Source organism: Microcaecilia unicolor, chromosome 1, assembly GCF_901765095.1.
Source record: "Microcaecilia unicolor chromosome 1, aMicUni1.1, whole genome shotgun sequence".
Classification (NCBI taxonomy): Eukaryota; Metazoa; Chordata; class Amphibia; order Gymnophiona; family Siphonopidae; genus Microcaecilia; species Microcaecilia unicolor.
In genome coordinates, this window is record NC_044031.1 from 669,430,330 (window position 1) to 669,455,418 (window position 25,089).

The following is a 25,089-nucleotide window of genomic DNA, read 5'->3' on the forward strand; positions in this document are numbered from 1 at the left end:
ATCCACTCACACACACACACATATTCTCCCCAGCCACTCTTCCCTATACACTCTTCTCTAATCGAAACCCAACTAGTCTCAATCCTACCCCCATTCTTACCATCAACCTCTTCACACCAGTTTTTGAATTCCCCTTATATTTTCTGCAGCAGCTTTTTAGCCTCTGGAACAGCATGTTCTGATTTCTTCACTGCTCTTTCATTCTTCTAAGAAAGTGTGGAGTTTGGGGAGTTCATGGTTCAAACTTACAGACAGCGACATAGCACAGGTAGAAAACAAAACAGCTGTTATGGATGTAGTGCCAGCAGCAAGTTTTGGGACAAGCAGGGAGAAGAGTGCAAAGGGGGAAAGAGTCAGGGGAGCAACACTTATGGTTAGTGGGGGGCTGCCGCTAACCCCCGAGCTTTGCAATGAAGAACACTGGTATGCGGGGTGAGGTTCTATGAATGAAAGAGCAGGACCTGGTAGTGATCCTGTCTGATTATCTAAATGTGGTCAAAAAGGTAGAAAAAACGATGGCAAAAAGCCAGAAAGATGCTTAAGTGCACAGTGAGAAGAATGGCTAGCAGGAAATAGGAAGTGATAATGCCTATGTATAAATCTCTGCTAAGATCTCATTTAGAATACTCTGTACAATTTTGGAGACCTCACCTTCAAAACGATATAAACATGATGGAATTGGTCCAGAGGACGGTTAATAAAATGGTCAGTGTTCTTCATCATAAAGCGAATGGGGACAGACACTTAAAGATCTCTCTCTATATATATACTTTATCATATTTCCCCTCTCCCACCTTTCTTGCAGAGTCATTCAAATATCTCCACGGCATAAATGCACAGGAGGCAAGTCTCTTTCAGTTGAAAAGAAGTATTGGGGCACTGGATGAAGGAGAAAGGGGATAGACTCAGGAGTAATCTAAGGAAATATTTATTTTAATGGAGAGGGTGATAGATGCATGGAACAGTCTCCCAAAGGAGGTGGTGGAGAAAAAGACAGTATCTGAATCCAGGAAACATGGGACAAGCACAGAGAATCTGTGATGGAGAGGAAGGGACTGTAGAGCTTAGTAATTGGTATAGCCTCTATCTACCATCATTTTCTATGTCACATTTTGTGCTCAAAGTAATAAATTTAATACGAATTGGAGAAAAGTTTTCTTCACTCAACGTGTAATTAAACTCTGGAATTCGTTGCAAGAGAATGTGGTAAAGGTGGTTAGCTTAGCGGGGTTTTAAAAAGGTCTGGACGGCTTCCTAAAGGAAAATTGGCTTGGGGGAAATCCACTGCTTATTTCTGGGATAAGCAGTGTAAAATGTATTGAACTTTTTCAGGATCTTACCAGGTATTTGTGGCCTGGATTGGCTGCTGTTGGAAACAGGATGCTGGGCTTGATGGACCTTTGGTCTGTCCCAGTGTGGCAATACTTATGTACTCAAAAGACTTAAATGCAAAAATGAATGTGAGAGGTTCTTTGGAGGTGTGATAGGAAGATTGAGGAACTGGAGAGCAGCAGCAGATACAAAGAGTGGTTTTAATGGCTCATATAATAAAGATTTTCTCTGTTTGATACATCAAGGACTGGAAAGTTCTGTTAAGGAGAGAATGAGAGAACAGAACAGGGACTCTTGGGATTCCAGTGAGGTAGAGAGCTCAGCATCAGTCACCCCTCTCCCTAATGACATCAGTCTACGACAGAAAGATCTTTTGCAGTTTAACAGAGGAACTTGTAGAAAATGTGAAGTGAAAGATAAATGGTCTCAGCACAGGTACTTTAATCCGCAAAGATGGAGGAGACAGTTTTCCTGCACACTCTTTCCTCAGACCTCGTTCTATCCCCCTTCAGCAGAAGTGAAAGCATCAGTGTTATGGGGTAGGCGGTATTTTTCAGATGACCTTTCTCTGCTGATAAACAGCTCTGAAATTTACTTTCTAATTGGGGGTCAGTTGTAAGTGTACAAAAGGATTACAATTAGTCATCTGTCAACCACTTCAGACCAAACAATGAGCATCACAAATCTTATTCATAATGTATTGTCATATTCTTCCTGGCTGCATTCAGCACAGGCTGGGATGGTGCCAGCGCCTTGAGCTGTGCTTTGTTTGAAAATGGAAACAGTTATTAAGCCCTTTTCAGGTATTGTACTGCTTCTAATGGACATGGATCTTTTCTGAATCTAATCTTGTTTGATTAGAGGGGAGGGATTTGGTGATGTTGCCGCTTGAGGTGTAAAGGGTGCGGTCTGCATGATATACAAGTATTACATGACTGGTTTCAGGTTACCTGGTTCCAGGAGGGAGATTTTAGGCCAGTTCTGGATTTCTGACAACCCTATCCTGCTGCACTATGGGACCTGCAGAGCTGATTTCAATGGGTGGAACCAGGAACTAGAAATTCCACACTACTGTGGGAAGTAAATTCAAGACCAAGACTGGCCAAAAAGTCTCCCTCCTAGAACTGGGTAACTTGACAGCTCTGGTAGCACTTATAACCTAAGGCAGTGTTTGCCAAGTTCGGTCCTGGAGTACCCCTTGCCAGTCAGGTTTTCAGGATATCCACAATGAATATGCATGAAAGAGATTTGCATGTAATGGAGGCAGTGTATGCAAATCAAGTTCATGCATATTCATTGTGGATATCCTGAAAACCTGACTGGCAAGAGGTACTCCAGGACTGGACTTGGGGAAACATCTACCTAAGGGATAAATATTCATCCAGCAGCAGTCAGTGCTTTTTTGGCCACTGCTAGAATTACCCCCAGATATTCAGTGCCGGGGCCATATTCTGCCGGTTAACACATGCGATTATTGCAATATTCAGCACTTAACTGCATAAGGTGAACCGCTTGAATATAGGTCTGTGTTTTTTGCGGTCCTATTTATGCGATTACCTTATGCAGTTAGGTAAAGAATATCAGTACTTAGCCATATAAGTGCCAACGCGGCCCCCAGACCGTCCACAAATTAGTCAGTTTTGGCGTAGGTACTAACCGGGGTTATTCAGCAGCATTATAGTCATCCTTTTTCTATAACTGCTGCTATTTCATGGTTCATGTTGAATCCAAGTCTTTCTTGAACATTGTTTTGTGATACATGCATTGCCAAAGCCCTATCAGTGGTTCCTTACAGTACATAAAATGAGTTTCATGGTTGTGTTTTGTATATTTGCAGAAATCCTGATCACTGAGCACCCAGTGAATGCCTGTGTTCCTGCCGGCTATCCCCTTACCTTACGCTGCAGAGCTGAGGGACCTCCATCCCTGCAGTTTCAGTGGTTTCAGCAGGCAAAGGTAAGTTTGGAGAAAAACAATTGCACCGGACTTTGTTTCTTTATAGTGGGGATGTTTTCATTCAGTAGAGCTGTGGTACAAAGGAAATCTGTAAAGACCAGGAGGTCAATATTCAGAAACAACTACATGCTGAACATTGGATGCTGAGCTCTGTTGTTAAAACATTTCCTGCCAGCTAATGGATACATTTTGGTTCCAACAATTGAATTTCCAACCCAAATTTATGTATTAAGGATAATTTTTTTATTTGGATTTTCCTCACACTTTTTCAATAGTAGCTCAAGGTGAGTTGCATTCAGGTATTTCCCTGTCCCTGGAGGACTTACAATCTAAGCGGTCCTTTTACTAAGGTGTGCTAATGGATTTAGCGCATGCTAATGACTAGTGTTCACTAAATCCTAAGAAGCTCATTTTACCTATGGGTTTCTTAGCATTTAGCATATGCTACTCATTAGTGCGCACTAAATCCATTAGCACACCTTAGTAGAAGGACCCCTAAGTTTGTACCTAAGGCAATGGAGGGTTAAATGACTTGCCCAAAATCACAAGGAGCAGTGGGATTTGAACCAGGCTCCCTTGCAGGTCAAGTTCAGTGCTCTAAACACTACCCTACTCGTACAGGGGTGGGACAAAAGTTTGGGGCTATTACACTAAAGGGCATTGAGCACTGGAGGCAGTGCATGCAAATCTCTCTGATGAATATTCATTATCGATATCCTGAAAACCTGACTGGCTGGGGTGCCTCTACTGCCTTAACACATGGTTTGGGAACCACTGCCTTAACAAATGGTTAGCACGCTGCAACGGGCTACCACAAAAGCGTTAGAGTATTTTGCTGCATTTTGCCTGTTAGCACTCGGTAATCTGCGCGTTAGCTTTTTTTTTTTTTTTTTAATTTTTCAGGGGATGTGTCATGAGCGGAGAATGGGCATGGAAGGATTAAAGTTAACGTGTAGCATTAGCTTGTGCTAACTGGTCAACACTGGGTTAAAGTGAGAGCACTTACAGATAGATGATCAAAACCCCGCGCTGTTCCAAACAGCGCTCCAAATATAGCGCTGGAACAGCGCGGGGCATTATTAGACCTATGATCAGAGATAATTGCATGCAAATTTAAGCATGCAATTATCTCTGATCATGGGGTAGAAGTGCGGGAGAATTGTGCCTGAGCATGCGCTCAGCACAGTCCTCCCGCACTTGTTTGACAGGTCTGAGCTGTCAAAAGCCCAAACCTGTCAAACACATGGGCTGGAGGTCCATGGGACCACCAGGCCACAACTACCCCTGCCCCGAGCAATGGGGGCTGGAGGTCCGGTGGACCTCCGGTCCCCCCCACAATCCCCCCCCCCCCCCCCCCGCCCCTCAGAGTGGCCAGATAAGTTTTAGAGACTGGGCCACTCTTTTAAATACATATCCTCACTTCCAAGAGCTTAAGGCAGGGCTTCTAAATACAAGTCTTTGAACCATGCTGTAAGATGTTTTTAATGAGTATTCATCAGCTATATTTGGAGATACTTGGTTCAGACACCTGGATAATTTGTTTATACTGAAATCCAGACCTATTTGTGTCTGAAAACTCCTGGTTTTAAGATTCCCATATCTGAATATATCACATTAATTTAACATCACTGTTAATAAAGGATAGTGAGATCCCCTCATTGCATCCACCATTCATTATTCAGGGGCCTCTTTACTAAAATGCATTAAGGGGCCCTTTTACAAAGGCATGGGAGGCTCTACACACGTGCAGCGCGCGTTAAAACAAGACTACCGCCAGGCTAGCGTACCCCCCTGGCGATAATTTTGGATTTGGCGTGCGCCCATACGGCCGGGACAAATTTTTTTTTTTTCCTACCACGCACGGCGTTTCCAACATTAATTGGCAGTTGGCGTGCGCCAACCCGTCACCAAGTATGAAGCGTGTGCTGGTTTCAACTTTACCACAGGCCCTTTTCTTGGCCCATTGAAAAAAAGCCCTTTTTCCCAGACGTGGTAAAAACTGCCTCGATTTGCACCAAAAACACGCGCCCACACTACGCCGGCCACTTTTTGCCGTGGCTTAGTAAAAAGACTCCTACGTTTGGGGCTTAACACTGAATAACACTGAATAACACTGAATTTTAATACATGGCAAGCCCAAAACTAAAGCTGTATTAAGAAGAGGTTTTCCCACAATTTTTTATTGTAGGTTGTGTGTTAACATTTGGATAAACATGTGTTACATGCTCCAAATTAATGAGAGAACATATACCACCTTCCATTTAGGAAGCACTAAATGTTTCCATATCAACAATGTGCGAGCCAGTTAGCCCACAGGAAGTATAATGTGCTGGCTAGCTAATGCATCCACTCCCACTCTCCTCCCATGCCACACCCTTCCCTGCTTATGCCACACCCCCTTCTACTAACCTATAAATGTATTCACTCTGCTGCTCCCCAGTATCTCTCCACACTCGTCCTTCCCTACACCCCTTCCCGTGCACTCCGCTCCATGGATAAATCCTTCTTATCTGTTCCCTTCTCCACTACTGCCAACTCCAGACTTCGGGCCTTCTGTCTCGCTGCACCCTACGCCTGGAATAAACTTCCTGAGCCCCTACGTCTTGCCCCATCCTTGGCCACCTTTAAATCTAGACTGAAAGCCCACCTCTTTAACATTGCTTTTGACTCGTAACCACTTGTAACCACTCGCCTCCACCTACCCTCCTCTCTTCCTTCCCGTTCACATTAATTGATTTGATTTGCTTACTTTATTTATTTTTTGTCTATTAGATTGTAAGCTCTTTGAGCAGGGACTGTCTTTCTTCTATGTTTGTGCAGCGCTGCGTATGCCTTGTAGCGCTATAGAAATGCTAAATAGTAGTAGTAGTAGTAGTAGTAGTAAACAGGCAAACTACCGCAAAACCCATTAATACAGTTGCTCAGCAGCATGTTAATCATGCGTTAAGGGCTTAACACTGTTTAGTAAATGTCCTTGTGCATCCTCTCATTTGATAGACTGGGTTATTAATCAGTGTGGCTTGACATTCTTGACAGTCTTCTGGATGTGTTTTTGCCTTTAGTTTCCCTGCTGCCAGATTCCTGGTGCCACTCAGCCGGACCTATGCATTGTGGCACAGGAGACCCAGCTGTACATCTGCAGAGTCCATGACCAGCACAACAACTCCAAGTTCAGTCACTGGGTGAAGGTCAAAGTCCTGCAGAACGTTGCCAAAGGTAGGAAGATGCCTGGGACACTTTTATCCTGCCATGTCCAATTGTTCAGGTCTGACTGCATTCTTGGAAATCAGAAAATTCCATGTGCTTGGATTTAGAAGCATTCCCTGAGTTTCAGGGTGCACCATGATGGCAAGAAAATAAAAAAACAGAAAGAAGCATTTGTGGAAATCATTTATCTCTGCCACTTTAAATTTTGAGGTATTTGCTAATTTTGTTGGCATTTAACTTCAGTCTACAAGGTTATTTTAACTGGTAACCTTGAACCATTGCTGTACCCTAAAATTCTCTATGAAAAGTGAGACTTTGGGGTATCATATAGTACTGGAACCTGCTCTAGCACTTCCAGTAATGTCTGCTCAGTTGTTTAAAATAATAAAATAATATTTGCACTTTCACAGTTACTGTATGTGACAGTATATTGTGCAGGTCTTTCTTTCCTCTCCCTGCTAATGACATCATTGGACAGCTTCTTAGTGGTCAATTCTCAAAAAGATCTAGCCTTCTAATGGTATAGCAAGATGAGTAGATTCAAGTGGCTGCAAATTTTCTTATTTCAGAGCTGCAAAATGATAACTGCATACTTTCACCAGGCAGTCAGTTTAACAATAATAATAAAACTTTATTTCTAACCCACTATATCTGAAACATTCTAAGTGGAGAACAACAAATACATACAAAGTAAAATATAACAATACAAACCAAACAACATAAAGTACAATAAATAACTCAACACTAATACAGAGTAATCCACTACCAAAAATAAAACAGCATCAATAATCTACTGACCCATATGCTTGAACTAACAACTTAGGGCCTGTAACATAAAAGATGGAGGATCTGTACTCTTCCAAATGAATCTGCATTCATGGGGATCCTGTTTAGGCCAGAGAGGAGTAAAAACTTAACCAGAATTCTTAAATTTTCACTTCTAGCTAGCTAGGTTTAGCTGCTAGACCTGAGCGTATGAATGGTAGGCAGAACTGTAGTTGGCTACATTATAGCAAGCCAAGTTTAGGAAACGTTTCAACTGCAAACTAGTCAACTTAGCTGAAATTCTTAAATTTAGATGGGTGTAATGTAGTGGAGCACTGAAGATGCAGTGCTAGAGCATGGCACCCACATGTGCACTCCTGAACACTATGGTTAAGTTGCCATCATCAACTCTCCACTGAACAGTGGTGTGCATCCCAGTAATTTTAATGTTTTTGTTTCCCATGTTGTTTACAGCAGTATTTCCCAAGATTCTGTCCTGGAGTACCCCTTACCAGTCAGGTTTTCAGGATATCCACAATGAATATGCATGAAAGAGATTTGCGTGTAATGGAGGTAGAGTATGCAAATCAAGTTCATGCATATTCATTATGGATATCCTGAAAACCTGACTGGCAAGGGGTACTCCAGGACTGGACTTGGGAAACACCGGGGGTTTTTTCTTTGTATTTTTTTCATTATGGGAGTGATATTGCTAATACTCTTTCGGAAAAAGTGCTCTATTCTCTTTCCTGATAGTCAGACATATGCTCAGTATTTGTGCATACACAGTGTTTCACACATGCATGCACTTTCAAGAAATCGTATGCAGTCTTCTGAAAATGTACACACTCTTCATGACATTGCACACTCTGTGTGAAAAATGCACACTCTTTCAGCAGAGCACTCACTGTTGTGGAAGAGTGCACACTATTAGTGGCACACACAAAAAAGCAAGATTTCAGGGTTTTTTTTTTACTTTTATTTCAACCAAAAGATGACACAAAACTATATTGGTAGCAAAAGGCAAAGAACACACCAGGGCCTTCAGAATGGAACAATCGAGAGTCCTTTATTCATAAAGACCCGACACAGGCTGTGTTTCGGTGTAACAATGCCTGCCTCAGGGGTCTAACAAAAGACAATAATATAAACAACACATCAAAACAATATATAAAAAAAACAATGTAAACAATGTATAAACAGTTATACATGTGCTGGTATCCATACAGATAAAATGCAAATATGTATGCCATGTTGATGTACTTTAGAACATACCCAGAAATACAAATAGAATGCAAAACAGTATATACCTGCATAATTGAATGTGCCATAATGATATACATAAGAAACATGTCCAAAAATACATAAATAATGCCTCACGGTGAATACCTGTGAGAGATATTATAAAGGTGTATATAAGGTGACAAATATACAATAATAGTAGTGAAAATAAAAGAATAGTGGTGAAAAAGAATACACTTCACGTTAAAAAATGTGATTGGATCTATAACATGTGTAAATCTACATAGGAAATATCACCTGGCATTTCAAACGAATGCACATCCCTAATAATTGATTAATCCATCAGTATTCCTCAATTTCTCATCCAGTTAAATATAATCAGGACGTCATACTCCAAAGTCAGGATTTAAAGAGCACTGGAGCTGACAGTATTCTTAAGATCCTCCCATCTGTGCCTTGCTTTTGAAAGTCTGCTTCTCTAACATAGTAAAACAGTAATAGCCATGTCAAGATTCTTCTGCACTGTTCTCTTTAAGCTGAGTCCTCCTCCTACAGTCCTATCAATGGGGTGGGGAGCACTGTTTCACTATCACATTTTCAATAGTGAGGGATATGCAAACTCTGCAGGACTCCAAGGGACCTGCCTGTCCCTGTGCTGTGATTGTGGCTGGACAGCTTCAGAAGCTGGAGAACAAGGCCAGTGCTGGCCAGACTTCTAGGGTCTGTGCCCCGATCGTGGCTGAATAGATTTGGATGGGCTGAAGTGAAGCTTTTCAGGGGTTTCGACATTAACTTCAGAAATTTTAGAACAAGGACAGTGCTGGGCTGACTTCTGCAGTCTGTATCCTGAAAATGACAAGGACAAATCAAGACCACATATACATATGAAGTATCACATACCATATGTAATGAGTTTATCTTGTTAGGCAAACTGGATGGACTGTACAGGTCTTTGTCTGCCGTCATCTACTTTGTGAAATACAGTATTGAAGCACCGTCCCCCACTGGCAGTAATGCAGTTGGAGGACTCCTGCTCAGCTTAGAGGGACCGGTGTCCATCAGGTCCATGTATTCTATTCAAAGATTTGTTCAGACACACATATCAAGGCTGATGGTTTAGACTGAGTAAATGTTTGATCTGTTGAATCTGCGTTACAAAAATCAAACCATCAGTCATACACAGGTATATTCCAGTATCTAGAGCTCATAATCAGAGGCATTATTGAGAGATGTTTTCTGGATAGTGGCTCAGAGGGAAAAGTGGTTATGTTGTTAAAAGCTTATAGCACATTGTCTCCAGTCTGTTTTAGTAACTTCTCTTTCTGCTTTGTGCTGACACCAGATCTGTTGCCAGTGAAATGGAAAGGAGAACCAATCATAACTGTGAACCCTAAAGGAGCGACCGTGAAGGCAGGGAGGCAAGTGGTGCTGAAATGCCTGGCCCTCGGTATACCAGCCCCAGATTACCAGTGGTACCACAATGGAAACCATTTGCACTGTGGGAAGAAGAAGGCAGAACTTACGGTAATGCCAGTTCCAGGTTACTTACAGACATGTGCAGAATAATTCTGTAAAGAGGAACCTCTTTTTAGGAGCCAAGAACATATCTGTTTGGAGCCTGCTCTGTAAAGTAGGCACCTGTTTTTCTTTATAGAATACTAGTGTAACTGATGAAAAATTTGTGATCGCTTACTTTAACCATAGAGCTGGTGGAAATAGACTGTTAAAGAATGTGTAAACAAAATTCTGTTTCAGAGACAAGGAGTAACCTAATGATTAGTGCAATAGCCAGGGCCGCAGAGAAGGGGGGCAAGATTCCCCTGCCCAGCCTCTGAGGGGGGGGGCCCAGTGCCAGCAAGGCATCCAGAGGCAGGCAAAAGGTCCTGCTCCCTCGGTCTGTCTCTCTCCTGCTCTTGTCAGAACTCGGGTGATAGCTCCACGCCTAACTTATTCACCAGCATTTACACCAACTTATACTTGGTGTAAATACCCTGCAACCAAACTTAGTTGCATGGACGGGCGCTAGATGAATTCTGTAAACCATGCCTAACTTTAGGCTTAGTTCATAGAATATGCCTAAGAGTATTTTTTTCATTGCTGATTTTTATGGCACCATATAGTAACATAGTAAATGAAGGCAGATAAAGACCTGAACAGTCCATCCAGTCTGCCCAACAAGATAAACTCATTTTACATATATAGAATCTAGTCCTATATGTCTGATACTCCAACATAAAACCAAGACACCACTCATTTTTTATGTATGTTGTCTGTCGTTTCTTTCTTTATCTGTCGTTTCTTTCTTTACAACATCCGTAAAATCTGCCCCTTTCTTTCCGAGCACTCTACCAAAACCCTCATCCACACCCTTGTCACCTCTCGTTTAGACTACTGCAATCTGCTTCTTGCTGGCCTCCCACTTAGTCACCTCTCCCCTCTCCAGTCGGTTCAAAACTCTGCTGCCCGTCTCATCTTCCGCCAGGGTCGCTTTACTCATACTACCCCTCTTCTCAAGACCCTTCACTGGCTCCCTATCCGTTTTCGCATCCTGTTCAAACTTCTTCTACTAACCTATAAATGTATTCACTCTGCTGCTCCCCAGTATCTCTCCCACACTCGTCCTTCCCTACACCCCTTCCCGTGCACTCCGCTCCATGGATAAATCCTTCTTATCTGTTCCCTTCTCCACTACTGCCAACTCCAGACTTCGGGCCTTCTGTCTCGCTGCACCCTACGCCTGGAATAAACTTCCTGAGCCCCTACGTCTTGCCCCATCCTTGGCCACCTTTAAATCTAGACTGAAAGCCCACCTCTTTAACATTGCTTTTGACTCGTAACCACTTGTAACCACTCGCCTCCACCTACCCTCCTCTCTTCCTTCCCGTTCACATTAATTGATTTGATTTGCTTACTTTATTTATTTTTTGTCTATTAGATTGTAAGCTCTTTGAGCAGGGACTGTCTTTCTTCTATGTTTGTGCAGCGCTGCGTATGCCTTGTAGCGCTATAGAAATGCTAAATAGTAGTAGTAGTAGTAGATACAGGATTTGACAATATTCTGATGGTAACGTTTGATGTGGCAGTTTTGTACACCAGAATACCACAAGATGCAGCCATTGAAATGAAAGAATGAAACAGAAAATGACAGTAGATAAAGACCATATGGCTTATATAGTCTGCCTATCCAAACCAATTACTAAACTCTACAATCTTTGACGCTGACTAGTCTAGGTTGTAAGTACCTGGCAGATCCCAGAAAGTAGATCAATTTGTTACAGCCCATTTCCACAGATATGAAATATATTTCTCAAGTCTACCTGGCTAATATTATTTTGTAGACTTTATTCCAGAAACTTGTACAATTTTTTTAGTTAGTGTTAGTGATCGTGTCCACATCCCCCAGCAACAGCTTAATTATGAAATATATTTTGAATATATTTTCTACAATTTGTTTCCAGTCTCCTAGTTGTTACTTTCATGGAGTATCCTTGTATTTGAAGTTTAAACAACCTTCACATGTTTAACTGTTACATAGTAAATGATGGCAGAAAAAGACCTGTTGGTCCATGCAGTCTGCCCAAGAAAGAAGTCAGATTTCTACCTGCTAATCCATGCAGGTTACACCCTTCTATGCTTTGTTTAAAATGTGAAAATAATTTGCCTATATAGGGATCCTCTTTAGTTATACCACACATTTTTGAATTTGGTCACTAATTTTTGTCCCCACCACCTCTCCTGGGAGGCTTTACCGGGCATCCACTACCCTCTGTATGAAAAAGTATTTCCTGATGTATACTCCTAAGTCTGTCGCCCTGCAACCTTAATTCACATTCTCTAGTTCTACTGTTTCCCCATCTCTGAAACAAATTTCTCTGTATATTAAAGTATTTAAATGTCTGTATCATATCTCCCCCGTTCCTCCTCTCTTCTAGCCTATGAAGTAACTTACCGTATCTAGTCTTGAGAATTAACATTTGGTCTCCATCTTGAGACTTAACATTTGATCTCCGACGGGCTTCTGAGGCTTTTTCCCTCCTACATTATATTGTTTTCATCTATTGAAGTGTGAAATATTATAACTGTATTTAAAAAGTTTTCTATGCAATGTTTGTGGATCTAGCGAGTGTTATATTAGAAGATGCTCCTCCCCAAATAATCACCTTTGAAAATTGACCTCATAAGGGCATAATTTATAGCTGTGTGCATGGATAAAACAATTCCTTATATTCGTGATGTTTACACTTACGCGCTCAGGTATAGAATTAATTTTTAGAATGTAAGGTCTTGGAGGCAGGGTATGAAACTGTTTGTAAAGTGCCCCAGTTTAGAGTGGTATACTAGGGGCATAGCCAGACCTCGAGGTGGGAGGGGGCCAGAGCCCAAGGTGGGGGGGGGCACATTTTGGTTGCCACCCCATCGCCACCTCGTCGCCCCCCCATCCGCTGCCCACTGCCGCCGCTGTAACATCTTGGCTGGCAGGGGTCCCCAGCCCCCGCCAGCTGAAGCACCACAGCTGCAAATACCTTGGCCAGCTGAAGACTTCGTCCAGTGCTAGTCTCCGGCGCCACTGCATTGCCTGCCCTGCTCTCTCTTCCTCTCACATCTGGCACACTCATTTTAGTGAAACTGAGCATGCTCAGATTCACTAAAAGGAGCGTGCCTGACATGAGGGGAAGAGAGAGCAGTGCAGGCAATGCTGCAGCACCAACACAGACCAGTGCTGGACAAGCCTTCAACTGTTGAAGACCCCCCCGCCAGCCAACCAGGGGCCCAGAACAAATTTGGGGGAGCCCAGGCCCCATTGGCCCCACCTAGCTACTCCACTGTGGTATATAAATGACATTTCAGGGCTCTGTTCTTTCCTGGTTTTCTTCTTATCTCTCCCATTGTACATTTACTGTATACTCTGGTGGATCCTCCTCCACTTCTATCCCACTATCAGTTGGTATACTTCAGGGATCTGTCCTGGGACCTTTTCTTTTCTCCATCTGTATTTCTTCCTTTGGCACTCTGATCTCATCCCATGGTTTTCAGTATCACCTTTACGCTGATGACTCGAATATGTACATCTCCACACCAGAAATTCCAGCAGGAATCCAGGCCAAAGTATCAGCCTGCCTGTCTGACGTTGCTGCCTGGATGTCTCACCACCATCTATCTGAAACTAAATATGACCAAGACTGAGCTTCTTATCTTTCCCCCTAAACCAATCTCTCCTCTTCCCCCATTCTCTATCTCTGTGGATAACACTCTCATCCTCCCTGTCTCATCAGCTCGTAACCTTGGGGTCATCTTCAACTCCTCTCTCTCCTTCTCTGCACATATTCAACAGACAGCTAAAACATGTCATTTCTATCTCTATAATATCACCAAAATTCATCCTTTCCTTTTTGAGCACACTACCAGAAACCTTATCCACACTTGTATCACCTCTCGCTTAGACTGCTGCAGCTTGCTTCTCACAGGTCTCCCACTAAGCCATCTCTCTCCCCTTCAATCTGTTCAAAATTGTGCTTCATGACTTATATTCCACCACTGTTGCTATGCTCATATTAGCTCTCTCCTCAAGTCACTTCATTGGCTCCATATCTGTTTCTGTATACAGTTCAAACTCCTTATTGACTTACAAATGCATTCAGCTCCTCAGTACCTCACCACTCTTATCTCTCCCTACACTCCTCCCTGGGAACTCCTATCTCTTCCTACACTCCTCCCTGGGAACTCCGTTCACTGGGTAAATCTCTCTTATCTCCCCAGAAACTTCGTTCACTGGGTAAATCTCTCTTATCTACACCCTTCTCCTCCACCGCTAACTCCAAACTCCATTCCTTTTATCTTGCTGCACCATATGCCTGGAATAGACTTCCTGAGCTGGTATGTCAAGCTCCATCTCTAATCGTCTTCAAATCCAGGCTAAAAGCCCATCTTTTTGATGCTGCTTTTAACTCCTACCTCTTACTCACTTGTTCAGTACCCATGTTTTATCATTCCCACTTTAGTAATTCCATTATCTCTTATTTGTCCTGTTTGTCTGTCCTAATTAGATTGTAAGCTCTGTCGAGGAGGGACTGTCTCTTCATGTCCAGTGTACAGCGCTGCATACACCTAGTAGCACTATAGAAATGATAAGTAGTAGTAGTAGTAACATAGTAACATAGTAAATGACGGCAGATAAAGACCTATACAGTCCATCCAGTCTGTCCAACAAGATAAACTCATTTTACATGGTATGTGATACTTATATGTATACCTGAGTTTGATTTGTCCTGACCTTTCTCAGGGCACAGACGTAGAAGTCTGCCCAGTACTGTTCTTGTACTAAGTTCTGAAGCTAACATTGAAGCCCCTTAAAATTTACACTCCAGCCCATCCCTATCTATTCATTCACGATCAGGGCGTAGACCGTAGAAGTCTGCCCAGCTCCGGTTTTGCTTCCCAATTACCGGTGTCGCCACCCAATCTCCGCTAAGATTCCACGGAACCATTCCTTCTAAACAGGATTCCTTTGTGTTTATCCCAGGCACGTTTGAATTCCATTACCGTTTTCATCTCTACCACCTACCGCGTGAGGGCATTCCACATATTCACCACCCTCTCCGTGAAAAAATACTTCTTGATATTGTGATAAATAAGAGGCTGTCCTAGCCAGGGCAGGCCCCTAGATGGCGCTGTTCCCCTAAAAATGTCCAGGATGTCCGGGGTAGGCCACTAGAGGGCACTAGGAGAATAGGTGGAGGTCACTAGGACCAGGGAGAGCCCTGGGAGGTCCACAGGTGTAGGAGGTTATGGGCTGGGTCCTGTGTAGCTAATTAATCACTTTATACCCCACCTGAGAGGTGAAAAGAAGAGAGCTGGTAGCTGAAGCAAGAGAATCCCCCTGGAAAGAACTGGCTAAACCCTATGGACTTGTGGTAGCCTGTGTGCTCAAGGAAGAAAAACAAGCTGGGGTAAGAAGTCCCTAAAGCATTAGTATTGGACTGTGTAGCCTCAGTACTTAGAGGAACTGTGTGTTAAAAGAAAGGACTGTGAGTCTAAAGAAAGGAAGGACTGGGTGTCCAAAAAAGAAGTAGGGCTGTGTCCCAGTACTGAGAAGCAGGCTGCAAAGCCTGGGGTTAGAAGTCCCCAAAGTATTGAGGTTAATGCTGAGCCCAGGAATCTGTGTGGGGAGGCTCAGTGTAAAGATATGTGAATGTATAAAGTATTTAAACTAGAAGAACTGTGCCCAGGGGCTGGAATAAAGAATTGCCTGAGGATTATGCTGTTGGTGAGACCTGTTTAATTTTGACTCTGGAGAACCAGGTCACCCTGAGCGTGAAAGGATAACATGCTCATCTGCATACAATTTGCATACTGAGAACCAGCTCACCCTGAGTGAGAAAGGGGCCCAGGAACTTGAGGTTGGATTGCTCAGGATGCTGGGAAGAGACTGTTTGGAATCCTGTTCAGAGGCCACAGGCCAGTGAGGCCTATTGCAGAGTGGGAGCAGAAGCCTCATCTTCACAATATTCTCCTATGTATTTAAAACCTTCTTTACACCAATACACAAGCCACTTATTGAATTCCTCTGTTTTGCGTAGTAGTAATATATTCAGCTGGCGGAGATCAGCATTTTGCTGACCACCGCCAGCACTAAACCTGGAAATTCAATGGCAGGTCATGTGGAGCCAGCTAACACATGGTCAGTTAAGGGGTCTTTTACAAAGGAGTGCTAGCTTTTTTAGCGTGCTAATCATTAGCATGTGCTAAACGCTAGAGATACCCATAGGAATTCATGAGCGTCTCTAGTGTTTAGTGCACACTTATTTTTAGTGTGTGCTAAAAACCCTAGCACACCTTTGTAAAAAGGGCCCCAAGTGTGATATTTAGCAGTTAACAGCGTGGGTTACCACATAAAGATAGGATTGACTTTTATGTGGTCCTATTTATGCAATTAACCTGGCCGATTAAGTTCTGAATATCAGCACTTAATCGACCAAGTACATAAGCACTGCCACACTGGGAAAAGACCAAAGGTCCATCAAGCCCAGCACTCTGTCTCTGACAGCGGCCAATCCAGGCCCCATGAACCTGGCAAAAACCCCAAATGTAATAATGATCAATGGACTTTTCCTTCAGGAATCTGTCCAGACCCCCTTTAAACTCAGCAAGGCCAGCTGCCGTCACTACCACCCCCAGGAAACCCTCGAAATAGCCCTTATTGAATTTGGCACTAACTGGTTAAGAGCCACTGCAGTCAGGAGCCATTTCTTGCCAATTAAATCAAACCTAACAATAATTTGCAGTCATAATACATCACATTTTCAGTATGCAACCAAGAAATCGCTAAAAGTGACAGTGAATTCAGGAACTGGCCTCCCACTGAGTCAGCAGCACAACTCTTGAGCACTCATTCAGGGACTTTCCAGGGACAGCTGGAAGGTTGTCATTAGATTGGTATGAGATTTCTTTGTTTTGCACAAGACCAGTCACAAGCTATTAGGCCTGGCAGTCCCCTGCGGTGTTTTTGCAGTTTTTATTAACTCTGTGTGGGTGTGTGAGAGACCGGACTGCATAAACATGGCAGTAACATTCTAAAGTTAGGACCTGGTATGTGTAGTCTGTGGGCATTGATTTATTTGGATTTAAATGTCTCCTGTTTCTGTGAATGTGCTTCTGTATGTGTGTGTAATTCAAAGCCCATATGTGTAATTATTTACCCCTTGCACATGTGCGTAAAACAGATCCCATGGCAGTCAGCTAATTTCTTCAGCATAAGACTGACTGATATAGGTGGTTTAGCAGTGTGGATGAAGGCTGCTAATAGACACCTGATAAACACTTCAAAAACACAGTGATCAGTTGAGCTCTCCCTTTATTCAAAAAGATCATTGCCGGCAATGGAAGGACTCATAAATTAATTTCCTTCTCAAATGGTAGAGCCGGCATAGATATATAGTAAGAAACTGCTTATATTAGCAGGTTGGCTAATCTGAGGAAGAAGGGCAACCTTTGAAAGCTAATCAAGAAATGTATTAAGTTATGTCCAATAAAAAAGGTATCATCTTATTTTCTTTTCCATGTTTTATTTTGTTTGATTTCTGTTGATAACCTTAAGAGTGGACTAACACGGCTACCACACTCCTCTACTTAAGACCTTCTTTAGAAAGGGCCCCTCTTTGTCAAGGCTGTGGTAAGACTTTTCTTTGTACACATGCCAGCCTTCTTTTTCACAATATAAAGTGGAATCTGCTAAGCTGGTATGTGTCAATAACTCACTCAACGCATTTCTTAGATTTTTCAGACAAAATGTTAGCTCTAACTTTTCCAGATCTACAGCAGCAACACAGGGAACCTTGATTGTAGATCTCCTGTAGTCCTTAGCAAACCTGTGTAAGCTCTGTTTCCAAATACACTGTGGACATCTGTGTATCTCTGCCTACGATGGCTTGGTCTGTGCAGGAAGCTACCATGGATCCCTCCTATAGACTCCAGTAGAAATACACACAAAGGGGTTCAGGGTTGGTGCAAGGTTATTAGGTTCCCCCAAAATGATCCTTCGGCCTTGAAACCCCCTCAATTAATTTTCAGGATGCCTGAATTTGTAATCACCCTTCCCAAAACAATCCTATAAAAATGCATTCAAGGAAGGGATCCTCAGGAGCTTAGCCTAGAATGGGTGGCAGAGCTGGTGGTTGGGAGGCGGGGCTAGTGCTGGGCAGACTTATACGGTCTGTGCCGGGGCTGGTAGTTGGGAGGCGGCACTAGTGCTGGACAGACTTATACGGTCTGTGCCGGGGCTGGTGGTTGGGCGGCGGGGATAGTGCTGGGCAGACTTATACGGTCTGTGCCAGAGCTGGTGGTGGGAGGCGGGACTGGTAGTTGGGAGGCGAGGATAGTGCTGGGCAGACTTATACAGTCTGTGCCGGGGTTGGTGCTTGGGAGGATGGGATAGGGCTGGCCAGACTTATACGGTCTGTACCCTGAAGAGGACAGTACAAATAAAAAAGTAGCACATATGAATTTATCTTCTTGGGCAGACTGGATGGACCGTGCAGGTCTTTTTCTGCCGTCATCTACTATGTTACTATGTTCATGGGAGCATATTGGAGGTCACTGGCACCAACATTGAGGTGCCATGCGTGTTAATGACCAGAATACCATCATATATGCATGCGTGTGTTTATATAAGGGAATGAGACAAACAAAATCAGTGGAGGCAACACAGGACAGGTTTTCACATCAAGGGTATGAAAGAAACTTTATTGTTGATTCTTGCTGTGTGTACATAAGTGCCAGTAATTTTGATTATGTGCCATTTATAAGATGGCTTCTAAATGCGATGGTGCGTAGTTTGAAGTGTGATGGCTTCTGTGGTGGAAGGATTTCTTACTAGTGTGCCATCTTCAGAAATATTTCTTTTGAAAGTATGGCAAGTGGCCAGTAGGACTGAGGAAAGGCTGAAGAATTCAGTTACACAGCTTTGTAAGTTCTCTCAACAAGCTGTCCTTATGATGGAAGATACATTGACTAGAATAACCAAGTTAGAAACTAACTTGGGGTCTCTGGATTCTCAAGTAGCAAATTTAGAAGCTGTTGGAATAATTGGAGTTAAGGACAGCTTAATTTTACAAAGACATTTGGAGAATCATCTTCAAGCAAAGAATTTGAGATTCCCTCATTTTCTTATATGTTGTTTGTTGTCACCAGAAATATTACTCTGAAAATATTTTAAGGAAGTATTTTTGATATCTAACCCTAATACTATTTCCATATCTAACTGTTATTACCAATCAACAAATGTGATAAAGAGGAACAAGAAGGAGGGCACTTTATGTTCTTTCAGTTTTATCTAATTTCTTGGAAACCACTCAAGATGATATTTGTGGTAACATGAATGAGAGCAGGCCCGGAACCTGGATAAATGGAGCCACACAACAGATTGAGGTGAACAGAAATATTTATTTATTAAAGGTGTCAAGTAAGGGTCCTGTTGAATTCACAGGTGGGGGAAGAAAGTATGCACAAAACTAGCCTTTAGATATAAGAATGTCCTCTTGTGGCCTGCTCCTGCAGGGCCACGAAGTGCACTACTGTCTCTCAGCAAGGCAGCCCACTCTGCTTCACTCTGGTCTGGATCCCCAGAGTTACCAGTATAATCTTTAGCAAATAACACAGACCGGCCTGCATCTGGCCAGGCCAAACATACAAGTATAAAATCCCAAGTAAATGTACATAAGTAATGCCATACTGGGAAAAGACCAAAGGTCCATCGAGCCCAGCATCCTGTCCCTGACAGCGGCCATCCAAGTCAAGGGCACCTGGCAAGCTACCCAAACGTACAAACATTTTATACAAGTTATTCCCGAAATTGTGGATTTTTCCCAAGTCCATTTAGTAGCGGTCTATTTAGGAAACCGTCCGACCCCTTTTTAAACTCTGCCAAGCTAACCGCCTTCACTACGTTCTCCGGCCACGTCCGCCACTTCAACGCACCATTTTCCTCCTTGGGTTAGGCCCCGCTGTGCTCAACTGGGCGGCGGCCCACTCCCCCGTGGCACTTCCTGTGACAGCCAATACACTCTTACTCCATAGTATCTTGTTTAAAGGGCCAGGAGCAGGAGGCGCCAGATCTTTGGGGAATACCTCAACTTCCAGTCTGGAGCCTGTTTAAGGAAGGCCCTGGTGTTCCTGCAGCACCTTTGCAACGGATTGCTTGACTGTCATGTGGGAGTTGCAACCTTGCCTCCAAGCTCCAGCCTTGCCTCCACGTTCCTGTCTTGCCTTCCAGCTGCAGCCCTGCCTCCATATTGCAGCTTTGCCTCCAAGCCCTACCTTGCCTCCAGACCAACTTACCTTGTCTGTCTCCAGTCCAGCTTGCCTTGTCTGTCTCCAGTTCTGCTTGCCTTTCCTTGTCTCCTGTCCAGTCCAGCCTTGCCTCAGCTCCTGCCATCTTCAGCTCCAGGCCAGCCTTGCCTAAGCTCCTGCCGAGTCTTAAGCTCCAGTTTAGCCTTGTGCCTAGTTCTGTCTGTCTTGTGCCCCTATCCGGGTGACTTGCCTGCTGCCAGTCTGGGCCTGGCTAATCCTTGGGTTGACTGGGTAGCTTCAACCCGGCTGCAGCCCAAGGGGCCACTCTTCCTGAAACGTGATAGATTGCAAAGGCCATGAGCTTAGATGGGTCATCCACACTAAGCTGCTCTAGCAACTGATTCTTTGGGTCAAGCAGCTTGCTGACTCAGTCCAAGACATATCTGCTCACATGGGCCATTACTAGGTGTTGGTGGTACAACAGGCTCCAGCTTTTCCAGGTCCAGATCCAGCCCCAGCGACTGCTTCCGTAACTCCAGGTATTCGACTCATGGCTCCGCCGTGATATGACAGGAACCCCAAAGACTGTAGAGGGTTCATCAACCAGTGTCTGATAATTTTTGAACTCCAAGCTAGAGACTTCTCTTCTGATGGGGCCCGGGTGGCCTACATTATCTCCCTGTTGTCTGGCCCAGCCCTTGCTTGGGCTTCTCTACTTTGGGAATGTAAAGATCCAGTTTTCAATAATCTATGTTCTTTCCTGGTGCAAATCAGGAGGGTCTTTGAGGAGCCAGGGAAGGTCACATTGACAGCTTCCGAGCCTCTTAGACTGAAGCACGGGACACAGACCCTTGGGAGTTATGCTGTCTAGTTCTATACTTTAGCTTCGGAACTAAGCTGAAACGAGAGTCTAGTCATGGCCTTTTGGCAAGGGTTGACTCCCCAAATCAAGGATGAGCTGGTAGGATGGGACCTTCCTACTGCACTGGATGATCTTATCGGTCTATGTAATCTGTTCGATATCTGGTTTCAAGAGCAGGCTCGGGAACAACAATCGTCGAGGAAGATGGCCCGCCAGGTGCCTAGTTATCAGCAAAACTCATGCATCCCCAGCCAGGGAGGCCCACCCCTTGATCTGAGGAACCCATGCAGGTAGATCTCTCCCCTATCTCTGCACAGGAAAAGCAGAGGCATCAGACATTGAATTTATGCCTCTACTGTAGTGAGAAAGGACACTATGCACTCAATTGTCCTAACATGTCTGGATCATCAAGCCTAGTTCTGGCCAGAGTTGTGGCGCTGGGCAAGTTTTCTGATGCAAATTATGTTTTTTTTATGATCCAGCACAGCTTGAGAGATTACTCCTTGATAAAGAAGTTAGTTAAACAATTACCTGGATTATTGTTATGGTGTTGTTAGAAGCCAAGTTTAAATAAGTGGAATGTGAAATTAGTTTGATTTTTCTTCATTTGTTTTTTTTTTCTGCAATTATTGTTTCTTCCTCTGTCCCCATTTATGTGGGCTAAATTAATTTCCTGTACATATTAGTACTTTCATGAAATTTTCATTCGTTAATTTTTTGCAAGTCCTGCTTGTTAATGAAAAAATTAATATCGGAGCTGCAAAAAACAATTATTTATAAAGTCCTAAGGCTTAACGCACGAGAAAGTGCTGCATTAAAACACGTTAAGCCCAAATCTACTACTACTACTACTTACTACTACTACTACTACTTAACATTTCTAGAGCGCTACTAGGGTTACGCAGCGCTGTACAAATTAACAAAGAAGGATGGTCCCTGCTCAAAGGAGCTTACAATCTAAAGGACGAAATGTCAAGTTGGTGCAGTCTAGATTTCTTGAGTAGAGGTGTGGTGGTTAGGTGCCGAAGGCGACATTGAAGAGGTGGGCTTTAAGCAATGATTTGAAGATGGGCAGGGAGGGGGCTTGGCGTATGTGCTCAGGGAGTTTGTTCCACGCATGGGGTGAGGCGAGGCAGAAAGGGCGGAGCCTGGAGTTGGCGGTGATGGAGAAGGGTACTGAAAGGAGGGATTTGTCTTGAGAGCGGAGGTTACGGTAGGAATGTAAGGGGCGATGAGGGTAGAGAGGTAAGGAGGGGCTGCAGATCGCGTGCATTTGTAGGTTAGTAGGAGAGGCTTGAACTGTATGCGGTACCTGATCGGAAGCCAATGAAGTGACTTGAGGAGAGGAGTGATATGAGTAAATAGGTCCAGGCGGAAGATAAGACGTGCAGCAGAGTTCTGAATGGACTGAAGGGGGGATAGATGGCTAAGTGGGAGGCCAGTGAGGAGTAGGTTTGCAGTAGTCAAGGCGAGAGGTAATGAGAGAGTGGATGAGAGTTCGGGTGGTGTGCTCAGAGAGGAAAGGGCGAATTTTGCTAATGTTATAGAGGAAGAAGCGACAGGTCTTGGCTATCTGCTGGATATGCGCAGAGAAGGAGAGGGAGGAGTCAAAGATGACACCGAGGTTGCGGGCAGATGAGACGGGGACAATGAGGGTGTTATCAACTGAGATAGAGAGTGGAGGGAAAGGAGAAGTGGGTTTGGGTGGGAAGACAAGAAGTTTGGTCTTGGCTATGTTCAGTTTCAGGTGGCGGTTGGACATCCAGGCAGCAATGTCGGATAAGCAGGCTGATACTTTGGCCTGGGTTTCCGCAGTGATGTCTGGTGTGGAGAGCTAAAGCTGGGTGTCGTCTCAATGTGTTTTAGTAAAAGGGCCACTTGGTTTTCATTTGTATTTTGACCTTTGGAGAATTTGGATATACCAAGGTATACAAACATCTCTGGAGTTTCATATAAAAGGCTGGGGGTAGGTAGTTGTAGGGGGGGGGATTCTTTATTGTTAAAAACTGACCCCAGATCAGGCCCTGGTTTTACCCCATTGCACAGATGGGAATTGTATTTCTGATCTCCTGAGTGAACACAGACCAAGAGAGTATATGAAAGTAAGTAAAACCAAAACTGGGCTCCACCTGTCCAACAAACACAGACTTGGGATGTAAGTCTGTAACACAGAACTACATGTTGAGGATAAATCCTGCTTCTTTTTTTATCTCCCTTCCAGATAACAGCTGAGAAAGTCAGTGAGAGCGGCAGTTACCTGTGCTGTGTGACCAACGAAAAAGGGGAACATTGGAGCCATCCCGTAGAAGTTACCATAGGTATATATTTTAGTAGTTGCTAGTAGAGTAGCCATGGGTAGGAAGGGGCCCTTCCCACTTTGAGTTCAGGCCCAGCCAGAATTGGTGCACTCTTGGCTGTGGCTGTCAGGAATCCACAAACCCTGCGAGCTGTAGACCTCCTCTTGGCTACAACTCTTCCAAGCTGGGCAGCTGGTGGCTTGAGGCTCATTGTCACTGGCTGCCCAGCTGGGAAGAGTTGTGGCCAGAAGGAGGTCTGCAGATGGTCAGGAGGATGGGAGTGGAGAGAAAAAATTCCTGTCCACTACCCACTTTGGGTTGTATGGGTGTTTGTTTTAGAGGGGTGGGGAATGGAAGGGTCTGGGAGCAGTTGTATTCTCTGTGATTTTGTATTATTATAACATTTACACATAAACCACCTGATATACAAAAGGGTTTAACCGAGCAGAAGAGACTCCTGCCAAGTTAAACCCCTGCTGAATGACTTGGCATATGATCTTCAACGGCACTTAACCAGTTAGTGCCGCTAACTGGCCATCTCATTACCAGTTAGGTTACGGACAGAGTGGGGGCAGAGTATGGGCGAAGCACCTGTGTAATAAGTTAGTGGTGTTTATCAGTCCACTAACTAGCTAAGGGGTTCTTTTACTAAGCTGCAGTAAAAAGAGGCCTGTGGTAGTGCAAACACGTCTTTTGGGCGCACGCTGGGTCATTTTTTTTACTGCATGTAGGAAAAAGGGCCTTTTTTAAGGGGCCAGAAAATGGACGCTAAAATTGAAATTAGCGTGCATCCATTTTACAGAATACACTTAGCCAGTTGTGCGCCTAAATTCTTATCAGTGACAGTTAATGCTCATTATCGCTTGTTGAGTGCTGTTAGCAGCGCTCATTAGCTTGTTAAGCCAATTAAGTTACGCTAAGAGGCTCATTTTCAAAGCACTTAGCCTCCCAAAGTTCCATAGAAACCTATGGAACTTAGCCTCCCAAAGTGCTTTGAAAATATGCCTCTAAGTGTTATAGAATCTGCGTCGAATCTAAGCGCATTATATAGAATCTGGGGGTAAGTATCTCTGAAAATGACCATTTAGCCCCAAACAGGTGATTTTACATGCCAGGAGCCATTTCTAACTCATTAAATTGCTTTGAATATAGGCCCACAAATTAATCACCTAATGCAATAAGCCTCAGTGTGCTTTGACATAACATTCTCTGCACATTATTTATTTAATAGACACATAGCAACCACTTGTTACTGGTGTTAGGTATGACAATACACCAGTGGTGAGAAGTAGAGCACTCACTCTGGTGGTGAGAGGTGTAGCACATACCCCAATGATAAGAGGTATGGCACATCAACCAGTGATGATAGTTATAAAGCGGCAAGAGAGGTGCAGTGCATCCAAGCAGAACCAAGGACTTCACCTGTGATCAGTATTTCAACTGCAAGAAGCACTTGAGAATACACAGTTGGGAAACAGATTGTGATAAGCTATTATTATGCTTCAAGTTTCTTTGATTTTATTCTTATTCTCTGATAGTTGAAGATATCATTCTCCAGCCCTCTCTACAGCCGCCACTCTCCTCAGGTTAGTGGTACTATGTTTATTCTCCATCTTCTCATTTTCTGTTAAAATGGGTGGGGAT

General features: G+C 43.7%; 1 protein-coding gene across 1 annotated transcript in view; it reads left to right on the forward strand.

Annotated features, from left to right (window-relative positions):
* Window positions 1-25,089, forward strand: part of LOC115457664 (mucosa-associated lymphoid tissue lymphoma translocation protein 1-like) — a 181,699-nt gene that overhangs the window by 81,974 nt on the left and 74,636 nt on the right. Inside the window, exons 3-7 of the mRNA XM_030187200.1 lie at window positions 3,170-3,288; window positions 6,351-6,504; window positions 9,845-10,026; window positions 23,370-23,466; window positions 24,984-25,031. Of these exons, the coding sequence (XP_030043060.1) occupies window positions 3,170-3,288; window positions 6,351-6,504; window positions 9,845-10,026; window positions 23,370-23,466; window positions 24,984-25,031 (600 nt within the window). The remainder of the gene's footprint in view (window positions 1-3,169; window positions 3,289-6,350; window positions 6,505-9,844; window positions 10,027-23,369; window positions 23,467-24,983; window positions 25,032-25,089) is intronic.